Source organism: Vicia villosa, unplaced genomic scaffold, assembly GCF_029867415.1.
Source record: "Vicia villosa cultivar HV-30 ecotype Madison, WI unplaced genomic scaffold, Vvil1.0 ctg.000084F_1_1_3, whole genome shotgun sequence".
Taxonomy (NCBI): Eukaryota; Viridiplantae; Streptophyta; class Magnoliopsida; order Fabales; family Fabaceae; genus Vicia; species Vicia villosa.
Window position 1 is genome coordinate 565,847 of NW_026705007.1, and position 13,843 is coordinate 579,689.

General features: G+C 34.3%; 1 protein-coding gene across 1 annotated transcript; it reads right to left on the reverse strand.

Annotated features, from left to right (window-relative positions):
• Positions 1 to 708: 708 nt before the first annotated feature.
• Positions 709 to 10,856, reverse strand: LOC131623861 (ABC transporter G family member 32-like). Its single transcript, XM_058894861.1, has 24 exons — positions 10,252 to 10,856; positions 9,316 to 9,436; positions 9,096 to 9,184; positions 8,159 to 8,243; positions 7,439 to 7,598; positions 7,280 to 7,356; positions 7,131 to 7,184; positions 6,733 to 6,823; positions 6,338 to 6,639; positions 5,972 to 6,253; positions 5,435 to 5,751; positions 5,188 to 5,348; positions 5,002 to 5,105; positions 4,656 to 4,815; positions 4,402 to 4,521; positions 4,213 to 4,304; positions 3,807 to 4,139; positions 3,411 to 3,701; positions 3,021 to 3,104; positions 2,792 to 2,925; positions 2,483 to 2,710; positions 1,835 to 2,006; positions 1,496 to 1,750; positions 709 to 1,199 (listed from the first exon to the last, which is right to left on the reverse strand). Exons 1-24 carry the CDS (start codon positions 10,524 to 10,526, stop codon positions 930 to 932), a joined length of 4,257 nt encoding a protein of 1,418 aa, XP_058750844.1. The 5' UTR covers positions 10,527 to 10,856; the 3' UTR covers positions 709 to 929.
• Positions 10,857 to 13,843: the final 2,987 nt, after the last annotated feature.

Below are 13,843 nucleotides of genomic sequence, written 5' to 3' on the forward strand. Positions count from 1 at the left end.
CAACCGCAACTTAATTTCATAAAGTTCGATGCTCCATCATAATCTGCCGCCATTAAAGTATCTTTTTCAACAAGTTCAAAAGAGTAGTCAGCATCTTCAACAATTATTCAGCCCCGTCCACTTTCAATCCAGCATTCTTGGAGTCTCACAGCATCATATAGCTTTGTAAGTTCAAACACAACAGGATCATCCACCGGATCACTCTCGACTCCAACTATGTAAACACCACTGCTAGCTGGACAAGATAGTATATTGTGCACAATTTATACCAACAAAGAATCAATTGGTAAGAGATTTATTTTCTACAAACCAATTTCTTAAATACACTACTTGATTATGTTAGAAGAACTGGTGGATAAACCAATTTAAACAAACACATTTTCATATGTTTGCTAAAAAAACAATATAAGAATTGTTTTTGTTAATAATTCACATCTATGAATGTAATCCAAGTAATGTTTTCCCTTCCGGATGAGTCACAAGCACTTTTCTAGGTCTTTCTTTCTCCAAAAAGTAGGCTAGAAAAATGTTTTCTGCACATTACCTCTCCATATAACATATAAGAGACAGATGACAAAGATAATTAAATAAGTAAAGAACTACATGACATATCTATGAAATTTTATGAGAACCAAATTAAGGACAGTATGATTATATTCCATATAGCTGCAGAAAAACTTGCTTACAGTTTCGCCAAAAATCTGTCACTAAGCCAAAGAGTAGGTAATTTGAATTTTATATATCTAACAGGATAACCTACTAACCAATAATACAACACTTCACTTTACAACAAATTTGCTCCTGAATTATGTAAAATAAAATAATTCCGATATTGTGTTGCTATAGCACACAAGATCTTTGCTATAATTATATGGCTATACACTTTTCACGCTTATTGTATTGGAAAACTAACAGCAAAGTCCATCCCATCATCTCCTTTGGAAGTTGAAGGATTTAATTGCATACGCGAACACGAATGCAAAAAGAATGCAGAAACCAGCTACCATTGTAGCAGCAACGCATAGGAAATCATGTCTGTATCCAAACACTTCTCTGAGTACTAGTTTTATGGGTACCGATTTTCCATCAGTTAGCTTCACCAACTTATCATCACCACCATACTGTGAAGTTAGGAGACCATACAAAGTCCAGGCTACAGGGTTTGCCCAGTAATACCATCTCCACCAAATAGGGATTCTCTGTAAAATTTCAAGAAGAAAATGAAGTTATTGGATGACGGATAGTTCAGAATATAAATACAAATTGATGTATTTCTGCTCTACATATTACAATACAAATAACATGCCAATCGAAAGAGTCAAGAGTAGTACTCTTTTAGTTTGTAAAATACTCGTAAAATACTATGAAAACAATAAGTAATGCACACTTGAATATTCTCTGTAAAAATATCTAAGACTGGCATCTTGATTGTAACAATGACTCTTTTGAGAGTTTTATACTGTAAATGGAAGCAATAAAGCATCAGTTTCCATACCTTATGAGGAATCATAAAACCACTGAAAAGGTTCCACAACATATAACATGGAGCACCAATGATGGCAGCAACGTGATGATTTGGTGTGACAGCAGTAGTCATCATCCCATAGAAGGTAAAATACAACATAGTAAAATACATGAAGAATAAGTACCAAATGAACCTATCGAAGGTCCAGACAAAGGAACCCATGGAATAGAATATTGAAGAGTATATGATAGCCTGTGCAAACACGTAAGGAAACTCGATGACAACCTGCACAATGTAGCATAACACATAAGTCAACCTACTGGAAAACTGTAGATTTCAGTCAATGAGTAATCATATCTGAAAAAATACCTGAGCAAATGCAAAACTTAAAGCCGAGTACATCCCTGCAGCTCTTTCTCTATATGAAACAAATCTTTCCACGGAAACAACAGGTTGAACAGCTGTTCCATTTGTGATGCCAATGAAGAGGATTGCTGAATACATAGATCCCATGGCATTGAATAGATCTAGCTGTGTCTCCCTTTAGAAATACAAATATGGGAGTTGCATAAGGTTGATGGTAAAAGAAAAAAATATGTATCAGAGAAAAAGTATAAAGAAACTACGTATGCATATTATTCTAAACATTCCATGAACCTTGAGACATTTTGGACAGCATTCTGTCGACTTTTTAATCTACCATTTTGCCTACCATTTGGTTGTTTAAATGATTTTTAATCCCACATTACTCTAAAACCTAAATTGGTAAATTAATGTCTGCCGTATTCTGACTAACCAACTGATTGTGTCAACTAATTAGCCATTATTAGTGTCTTGCAGGGCTTTCATAATGTTAACAAATATATAGGATCCATCATATCATAAGGACTGACTTCTGGCAGGAAAACATTGTTGAGATTTACCAACTGATAAAGAATGGACAGGTTATGATGCATTTAAAACAAGTTGTTGTTTGAAATTGAATATCAAAGAGATAAAAAGGAGAGGGGAAAGGACCTTGTTGCACCAAATCTCCAACATATCGTCCCAAGCATCAACGAGATGAAAACAGTGTAAAAGAAGCGAACAGCAGTGTACTGTGGGTTACGCCAGTAAGATAGATTTTGCTTCCAAAGACAAGTTAAGAACTGTTCAAAAGGTGACCGACAATACTTGGTTGGAAAATGCAATTCTTTTGAGTTACTGGTTGGTATGCTCAATCTTTCGACCAACTCTTGGTTATATCTGAAGAAAAAGATAGTATATTAACATTTAACTTATATAAAAATTTCAAGTACAAAAGTTGCAGCTAAAAACTACGCATACTGATATAAACTTGATTTCCGGTAGATTTCTGCAAAGTCCACTCCAAGACGGTTTTCTTCTACTGAAGAAGTAACCTCCAGCATCCATGTCGCAGGGTTATATCCAGATCTGATCTTTGGAACTCCTTCGATTGCCTACATAGATATAAACATTATAAATAGTTGAGGTTTCACCATTAAACCATAAACCGTATAGAACATTCAGAAGATCTATGCAAGCATCAGCTGACCTCAAAATAAGTGACTAGTTCACTAGATTTAGGACCAAGTGGACCAGCGTATATAAGCTCTCCTCCGCGCTTCATAAACAGAAGCTGTATAAGAAATTGAGATTTCGTCAGATTTATGAGATGATATTAAGTGTTAAAGAGAAGTTCAAATAGAAAGATAACATATGATGCTCTCTCAGAAACCATCAATAAAACTAAATTAGGGACAGGATAACAGAAATTTTATATATATAACAAAATAGAAAGAAATTGTGGTATAGTAGCATACACAACATAACACTATCAACATTAAGTAAGCAAGAAGAAGGGCAGAGAGGTGATGTTGCCTACTAACAGAGACACCTTTAAATTCTCAATTATAAATGAAATGCCCTCTCATAAAGAAAATACCTCATCAAATGATTCAAATATGTCTATGCTAGGCTGATGGATGGTGCAAACAATCGTTCGCCCAGTATTTACTATATTCCTCACAGTTCTCATCACAATGGCTGCAGCCCTGGCATCCAATCCGGATGTGGGCTCATCCATGAAGACTATAGAAGGGTTGGCAACTAGTTCCACTGCTATAGTTAACCTTTTTCGCTGTTCTGTTGACAGACCATCTACTCCAGGTAGACCTACTAGTGCTCCTCTTAGTGGAGTGAGCTCCACAAGCTCCATTATTTCCTCGACGAAGGCCTGACGATAAATGGAAAGTTATTTTTTCTATTAAAAATGTTTGTAAAGCTATTTTGTGCTTGTCTCTATACAACGGAAAAAAGCCATACTATCACTATGTCTCACCTTTTGTGTCTCCAAGTCAACATCTGAAGATAATCGAAGCCAAGCAGAAAAGAGTAAGGATTCCCAAACTGTCAAGCCAGGGGAATGCACATCAGACTGCTCACAGTAACCGGAAATTCTTGCAAAAGAATCTTGTCTTTTAGGATAACCAGATATATATACACTCCCTTCTATGAAACCACCAGTTTTTCTTCCAGCTAATACATCCATCAAAGTAGTTTTCCCAGCACCACTTACTCCAACCAATGCTGTCAACACACCAGGCTTAAAAGCTCCAGTAACATTAACAAGCAGCTGCAGTCTGTCTTCTGATATTCCTTGTTGTTTCAACTCCTGAAGCAATCATTGAACCAAAAAGCATTTAGTCTACCGGATTAATTTAAAAAAAAATGATTTGTTTACCTACCAAAGGGACTTCCACATAGTAATTGATATTGCTGAAAGCCATGGAAAGAGGTTGAAATGGGAGAACCATTCCCCTTTGCTTAAAATGCTTTCCTGGGAAGATAAAACAGTTGGATAAAATGTTAAGCCTTATCTATACACATAGTCATGTAAAAGATGTATGTATAATCTGAAAATTATATCGACAAACCATTTGATGCCGAATGCTGCAAGTACTCTCTCAGCTCAACAACAACGCTTTCACCGTTTCTTCTCTTTTCTCTTTCTTGCAGCTCACCTTTTGAGACTACAGCTTGCTGTCTTCCCAAAGCTGAAGCAAAAATTGGGAGAGCAAGATATTAGATAAGATGTCTTCCTAACGAAGTAATTTTGGTCTAAGAAGATCAAGAAGGAACCACAACATCAGACAATTAGAGTGATTATATTCAGAATCATGAGTCTTACGATTAAGGTAAGCTAAGAAGATTGTAAATAGAAAGTTGAACAAAATTGTGTATCCGACCAATGCTCCAACACCAATCCAATACCAATAGCTTTCAGTAAACAAACTCCTCGCTTTTAACACTGCCTTGCCCAATGGATAAGTGGTCAGGTTTCCAACTTTCTGTAAACAAGATTAAATAGAAAGACGGGGCATTAAAGATGCAGTAATGAAATTGCTGAAGAGAACTCATGTTAAGTAGATATCATATCATCACTTCACAATATTATCATCTGCATTTCAAAACTAGAAAAATAATACCAATGGTACTGAAAGAAACAAATGATCACAATCACACAAGAATTATACCTTATCCCAGGAATGTCCAAGGAACTCATTTACAGAAGCAGAATTCTGTGCATACATCAAAGGAGAAACCCAAAAGCCCCATATCCACCAACTTGGTATACGGTCTGTCTCAAAATAAGTTAATCAGAAAATTTAGTTTACGAAAATAAAATTTGAAACTTGAAGAGATTGTAGTTCCCAACTAACCTTTTGAAATTATATATCCACCAAGAGCCATTACAACCAACATAGCAAATGATCCAAAGGTATTGGCCACTATCATATTCCGACCCAAGGATCCTATCAGGCGAAACAGGCCTATAGACATCTGGTGCAGAAAGAAAAAAAGCAAGAATTGCTGAAGAAATCTGCAGATCCAGATAGACACAAAATAGTTACTCAAGAGAAACTCTTGGAATGCATGAAAACACTTAGTGAACATAAGAGTTGTTACCTAGTAAATGCAGGATCATATCCACTTGAATAGTATGATACCAATACCCAGCATCCAGCCTCCATGAGAGAAGTTGGGATACTAAGGAACCAAGAAGGGAGTGTATATGCCCAGCTAGGATAGAAATGCAAGTCTCTATGCTTGTAAAGAGTTGGAAGCTTTGCAACTAACATTGACACTTCCGTAAAACCATTGAAAAGAATAGTAATCATAGAAAAATACAGTGCTCCAAGATATAAGCCTCCATCATCAATTGTATCATGGTGCATCGTTGTTCGGAAAAAAACACTCATTGTAATTAAAGCAACCAAGATCAGCTGAAAATAGTAAGTAAAAGTCAATATCCGCTACATAAACCTTTCATAGCTATATCCATCTTGAGCCAGAAAAGGAAGTCAAATTAAAATAATCAAAAGAGACATGAGTAAATGCAAACGCATAACAAAGAAGATTAGGAGATTACAAGAATTTATGCTTTTTCTTGAAGTAATTTACATAGAACTACTTGTACCGTAGATTTTATATTGGTAGGATTACCTGAACAAATTTAAAAATGTAAATAAATGCATTTCGTTTTATAAGAAGCTTCTGCCACTGATAATTAATCTTGAGAAGTTCAAGCCTTTTTGCTCCATAGGAACAAGTTGCCAAGGCGGCTGGATGATTATAGCGCTTATTGAAAGGAATATTTAGTTCCTCAGACAAAAGCTTTCCCTCACGATACAAGGAAAATGCTTGGGCAAATTTCCCAGCAGGTGTGTACCGGTAAGGGCGGTCGAGAACGGACCAGTATTGCTCTTGGTCCTTCTTAGACGTGACCTGTTGATAAGAATTTTAAGTTTTAACAGTTACTGAAGTTAAAATGTATTAAGAAATATTCATTCCAATATCACTACTACTCACTTCTTGTAAAAAGTCTGCTACATTTTTTCGCTCAGGACAACTGAATCCCATCAGTTTGAAAAATTCAATAGCAGACTCACGGGGCCCCTGATAAACAATCTGACCCTCGGACAAAAGAATAACATCATCAAACAACTCATAGGTCTCAGGAGCTGGTTGAAGAAGAGATATGATTGTGGTTCCATCAAGTGCGCGTGTTGAATGCTTGAGATATCTGATGATCTGATATGTAGTTGAACTATCTAGACCAGTTGATATCTCATCCATGAATAGCACTCTTGCAGGTCCAACTAGTAATTCGCCTGTAAATCAGACATCAACTGATTAGCATATTCCAAATGTTTTTAAGGCGCTAGTACAAAAGAAAAGATAATCCACTAATATGTTTCACTAACCTGTTGTAAGCCGCTTCTTTTGTCCTCCCGATATTCCTTTGAGCATTTCATCCCCCACTAATGTGTCACCGCACATGTCCAAACCTAATATCTTTGTGAGAAATATTTTAGTACCTTTTTTTTTTACTGAACAACCAAATAATCATACAAATACACATAATTGTAGCTTACAAATATATTTTTAAATAACTTGCCAAAGAATTTAAGAACATGATGGAATTAAGCTTTGATGATTTTCTTTTCTTTATTGGTATGTCTACAGTTTTATTATGCACCACCAATTCCGTTGGTTGAAAAAATATTTCAAAATCAAAATCAAATAGAAGTCAACAAATATTTCAGGTCATACCACAGAACAACTTGCTGTGTATTCGAGAGTAACATTATTTAGGGAATACCTTCATGATGTACTCAACCACAAGATTTGTTTCCTGTCCACCAAGAGCTAATGACTGCAAAAAGAATCTTGAGTAGATTAATTTGTGACCATGAATGAAGGTTAAAATTGTTAAAAGGAAAAGAAAAAAAAAATGAAATGAGTATGTGCCTTCATGAATAAATCAAGATCTTCATCTGGTTTTATTCCAGAATTCTTTTCTCTTCTAGCAAGTTCCATCAACATATCTGGTAAGACTCCAGAATTCAGTACTCAGAATCTAAAAGAGCAGAATTGAGTATAAGTAACATGATTACAAAAGAAACACACCGTATTTAAATCCAGCTCCTTGACAGCAACCAGCAAACTGGAGAGTTTCCCTCACAGTCATCTCTGCTACATGCCAATCTTGTTGGCTGACATAAGCTGCTGTTCTCTGAGGAACAAACTCATTCAGACTATGTCCATTGTAGGTAATGTTCCCTGACATCTTCAAAGGGCATGAAAGAACATAAATTAGATGTGAGGAAAACAAAGTCTTAAAATTGAGGATTGTAGAATAGTAAGTGTAGGCTACTAGTTATGCTATTTACTAAACAATGTTATTTCGTATCCAGTCAAGTTATTAGAGATAAATCCAAGCAGAGTGTGGCAAAAGCCCAAAAATAGTGTCTCCAGTTAATAAGACTTGGGGGAGTTATTTTTTAAATCTCACAAACAACCTACCGTTGCTACTCGGTGTAAGCATGTTTTTCTACTAGGAAAGGCTTTTCGTACAAGATATACAAAATAATATTATTGATTGAATACAAAGGAGTGATGTGTAGTTACTTTCAACATAAATTTTACATGAAACTACTCATGTATTGCTTTACATTCTGTATTGATACTGTCAACTTTTTAACAATCTTTTTGAACCAACAGTATTGCTGCAAGATTAAACAGCTTGACTGGCAAGACTTCCTATGCTGTTGGCATAGTAGTTGGCCATCCAGACATATATAGGAACGCCATAAGAATTTGTCCAACGCAATTGAAAACTTAGTATACCTGCAAACCAGGTCCTAATCTGCCAGCAAGAGCTAAAAGCAATGTTGTTTTTCCAGAGCTTGGCGGACCCAATAACAATGTTAGCCTGCAACAATAACAAAACAACAATCTATCAAACTCAGTACAACAAACAGAAACAAGAACTACCATGCATCTAAGGTTTATAATTATTGGGAAAAGAAATATTTAAAAATATTTATTATTTATCAATGTGATTTTCCTTTGAATCATGTATAAAGTGAAAATAGGTATCTTTATTTCCCAGTGTCAAGTATATCACATATTCACATGGTGTATAGTACGGCATTCAAAACATAAAATATAAAAAATAAAAAAAAAACATGAGCTGAAAACAGTAAGAAAATATTGTTTTAGTAACATAAATAAACATTTATTTGTAACAAATATACTTTTTTTGAAGAATAAACATTTAAAATAATTGAGTTTTATTTCTATTAAAAAAGTAGAAAAATTCCATTTAAATAATACATTTTTTATTTATTTATCACTTGTAAACATTTATGTATTTAAGGGTTAAATTTTCTAAGTAAAAAAAAAAAGGTTTAAAATTTTCCTTTTAAAAGTTTAAATCATGTCATGATATAAGTGAACCAACTGTTCAGGTCTTTTGGTTAAATTCAATTTCAAATATTACTTTAGGATTGATTGATTCACAGTTTAAAAGTATTGCTATCGACATTGCATAAAAAAAATAAAACTTGTTAGTCAAACAAAAAATCCCTTTTGAATGATTAATGAAAAAATATCGTATTATTATAAAACAACTATGTTACTACCAAACAAAGAATCAAAATTCCCACCACGGCTAAGGATGAAAGTGATGAAATGTCAAAGTGTGGTTAACGCTAGATGAACGCATCATTGTGACTTAAACCCTGTGAGCACCCAATATAGTAAAATAGCTTTCATCACTTACCTTGAAGGTCTAATAATCCCACTGATATCAGAAAGAATTGTCAATTTGCTTCTCTTTCTTCTGTATAACCGCAACTGTCTTAAAAGAGTCTAATCACAAAACAAAAATCAAATTAGCAAGCTATTCTAAACTGAAACAAAAAGAAAATTTAACTCAATGTCTAAAAATAAAAACCAAACGAACTGGAAAACCAAAAAAGAGAAAGGTAAAAAAAAAGCACCTCAGTCATATTACAGATGAAATTTGGAATTGTAGGCAGAGCTCTGCTTCCCACATGTACAAAAGTCTCAATAGTTAAGTTTTGAAATCGAACTTCAATCTTCGGAAACTCCAAATGAACTCTGTAGAAATCATGAATAGAGTATAACAAATTTAGTGAAATTAATTAACTACCATAATTTTGTTCTATACTTTATCTACCTGCATATTATTATGACAGCTAAAGCAAGAGTAAGAAATTCAGACGAACCTCCTATAAGCTATAAGTTAAATGTGAACGTGATTTTAGTAAACATTAGTGTCTTTTAATTATAGCACAAAAATTTGATAATAATTGAATTGATTTTTGTAAAATTGATTTTTTTTTCCGATTTTCAGCACGAGTATCCGGCACACTGAACCGTTTAATCTGGGTCGAGGTCATTTCTAACATCAATTCCATTAGTTTCAGCCCCCTCTCTATTGTAATTGCACGACCAAAGGGTGGTCCTAAAATTGATTTTAGTTCAAAATCAGCCTTCTTAATTTTAAGAGTTAATAAAGACTAGATGTCAAATCAATTATAATTGAGAACTTAAAAAGATGCGAAACCAATTTAAAACTTGAAAATCACTTTTGTCTCATCTATGAGTAAATCCAAATATGTATTTAGTGATTCTTGCTTACTATGAATAGAACATAAATTATAGTACTACACTAGATTCGAATTATTCAAACATTAAATCTTCAATTCAAACTCAATTTTAAGCAAATCAACTTTACAAATCAATCTACACAAATAAACAAAAAGTGAAGCAGAACTACCGCCATTTCCATCGCCATGAACGACCTATTAGCATGATTGATTAAGAATCAAAGTTCTACTACTCAGCATTTTGATAACAAGAACAAAGGAGGAAAAAAAAACTAGTGATGATAAAGGAAGAGGTGAAATTACGCATCAAATCGGCTTCTCATACGGTGGAAGAATCTCTCAGGATCATTATCTACGAAATCAACAAGCCTTTCCAAAATAAGCTTCTGCTCCGGCGTCTGTAATTCACTCACATCGATCTCTTTCTTTTCGCCGACGAGATTCTGGAAGATTCCTCTCCGCGCTCGCTTGTAAGTCGGCAGCCTCTCCAACGCCGCCCAGCGTAAAGCCTCCTCGTCTTCTCCTCCCTCCCTAAACGACTCCGATCTGGCGAACGCGTTCTCCGCCGAGTTCCACATTGCTCAGTGCTCAGCACTACCAATTCTTAATTCTTAACTAACTTTGATTTGAAAGGAGAAAGAAAAAAAGAGTAAGATAATAGAGAGATAAAAGAGAAATTAAGAGCGTAATGAATGTGATGAATGAAGAAGTGGTTCTATTGTTATGAGTGTAGATAGATAGTTAGATAGGTAGTTGAGAGGAAGAGATGAAGCATTAATGGAAGAGTGTACTCTCTTTCTTGGTTCTCCACAGACTGAGTGGGTGATTTCCATAAAGCGCAGTATAGTAGTTGTGTTGTTTGCTGTTAAAAAGGACTCCCTCATTTAATAGCCGCGGGAAACACAAATAGCATGATGGTGCGTGATACTTCACGCGCTTTCAATCTTCACTCGCTTCACGATTCTTAACATCTGTTTATTGTGTTTTAGAGGGGTATTTCGGTCATTTAACATAACCGGTTCAATCGTCCATATTATGTACTCTAGTACTATAGTACTACTGAAACGTAGCAATAAAGTAGCGTGAATCGTGATGCAATGAAATGAAACCAGTGCTTTGAAGTTTATTTACCTATTCTGATTTGGGAAACGGTTGTATGGGACACAGGGTGATGGATTTATTGCTTAACGTTTTTAGTGATGTACATGCAATTAGAGCATGTGGTGGTTTGCACTTTGCTATGCCTGTTTTCGTGAAAAAAGGCTAGTTCAAGATATTTTTAAGCAAAAGGAGGGGTTTATTATATGTTAGATATGAACAAAAAGCGTTGGAGTTGATTTTGAAATAAGTTATTGTCTGTCAGGGTAAAGCAAGATTGATGTTATTCTTCATAGGATGCATCACCATGAAAACCTTAAACTTTAATATTTTTTCCCAGTTCCACTTGTCAACTATTCTATCTATTAAAATAAATCTATCTATTTTTTCCCAGTTCCACTTGTCAACTATTCTATCTATTAAAATAAATCTATCTATTATAAATTTTTATAAGCAAAGGGATCAAATATAAAGAACACAAGGTGTGTGCTAAACATGTGATTACGTAATAACGAAAAATTGAAAGGAAAGAAAACCCAATTAGAGGAACCAAACCAACAACTACTCAGGTCTAGCCCTGTGTAGGAGAAGCTGGCTCTACAGCACAGGACCTCAAATTTTAGAGGGTCCAAAATTTTTAAAAAGTCTAATTTTTTTATTTTAATATTAACAAATATAAAAATATTATTAAAAAATTCAATAAATAAAAAAATATATGATAAAAACTCAATTCATTAAAGAAATAAGATTAATCAAAGTCAAAATAATTATAATTAAAACTTTTTTTAATAATATATAATTAAATTTTTTATGTGTCATTTTTGTCATTATAATTATATTTTTCTTTAAAAAGATTGAGCCTAGGGCTGTAAATGAGTCGAGTCGAGTCAAACTCGCCTCAGCTCAGTTCAACTCGTTAAGAATTGGCCGAGTTCGAGTTCATGACGAGCTTTTTTTTTCAACTCAAACTCGACTCGTTAAGAATTGGCCGAGTTTGAGTTCGAGTTTATCACGAGCTTTTTTTCAACTCTCAAAGTCGACTTGTTAGAAGTTCACTAACATCTCGGTTCAAAGTAATTTTTTTATATTTTTTTTAAGTAATTTTCAGCTCAAACTCGACTTGATAGAAGTTCACGGGCTTAAAAGTGATTTTTTTAAAGTATATTCTTTTATATATATATATATATATATATATATATATTTGACACTTTAAATTAAAAAATTTTAAATAAAAAATATAGAAATAAAATAAAAGTTATAAGATTGAAATTTATACGATGTTAATTTTATTTGTATAATTATTTGTAGAAATATTTTGCTCAATTGAGAATAAAAATTATCAATTAAAACCGTTAGATTAAAATAAAATATGCTACTAAGATTTAGAGCAAATCTCTAAACTTACTCTTAAAAAACAATATAATCTATCTCATGTATAATCGAATTGACTCATGAACCTAACGAGTCGAACTATGTATAGTTCAAGTTCAACTCATTTAGTTATTGAACTTAGTTTTTAGCTCATACTCAACCCATTTGGTTCATGAACCTAGTTCAATGGTTTAATTTTCAAATCGAGTTTCGAACTATTTTCGAGTTAATTTGGTTCATTGTCAGCCCTAATTGAGCCAATTTTTTAAATTAGAACAGGGCTTCCAGTTTTATTGGGCCGGCCCTACAACTACCCCATCGAGCATCAATATAAAGCCTTTCTCGGGTCGATACATCATTCCGCACAAAAAAGAGAAAGCGTGACTCTAAAACCCAGAAAAAAACCAATCTCACGCAAGTAATTTTATCAAACCAACTCCGTCAAAATTTACTGAAATGAGACCTTTAAAAAGGATATCATTCCTACATTTCCAAATAACCTAACAAGTGACTAAACCAAAAAACAACCCGAATCCAAGACAAAAGCCAACTTATAATGTTGTTCCAAAGAAAGAAAACTATTCAAAATGAGACAAGAGGAAGAAGAATCAACAACCCGAAGGCAAAGAAAAATCTTGGTCCACCACCTCCTTGAAATTGAGCAATCACAAAAAAGGTGATCTAAGTCTTCGTTCACCTAGAAGCAAAGAGGACAAACCATATTGTAAGGACCCCTCAGCACACCATGCTTGAAAAGCTCCTATTTAGTTGGAAGTCTATTCCACAAAAAAACGCCACCCAAAAACTTGGATTCTACTTGGAACCTTTGTTTTTCATAAACTAACCAAAGCCATGGAAAGTCGAACATCCAACTCCCAAGTACGAGCATCCTGATACGAAATACAATCATAAGAATTACTAACGGATAAGCCATTGACATTCCTCCACCAAACAAAAGAATATAAAAGAGAAATCCTCGGTTGCACTGAAACCAACAAAAAAAATAAGTCATTGATATGAGGTTCCAATGCTTGTAAAACGTGACCTAACTTCCATTTGATGGCCCACTCCTAGACACCATTAATCCACTCCCTCATATAAGCAAGCAACCTTCGAATACAAAGGGTTTGCCAACAAAAACAAATCCGAAAATAAGTTGCTTAGAGGATACAGACTAATCGAACAATCCCGCCAAAAATCAATGCAAGTAACGTCACAAAGTTTGCACGAAATAGAGGAGGAGAACTAATTTTCCATAAGTTCCGACTCCAATCTACCAACCCCACAAATATCCCTCCACCAAAGCGACACTTTACTCCTCGAGTGAAAAGCCGAATCTCCAAGCATAAATGTTTTGATATCTCCATATCTACAAGAAACAAGGTTAGTCCAAAAAGAATTTTTCTCATTCAAGATGCGCCGCTTC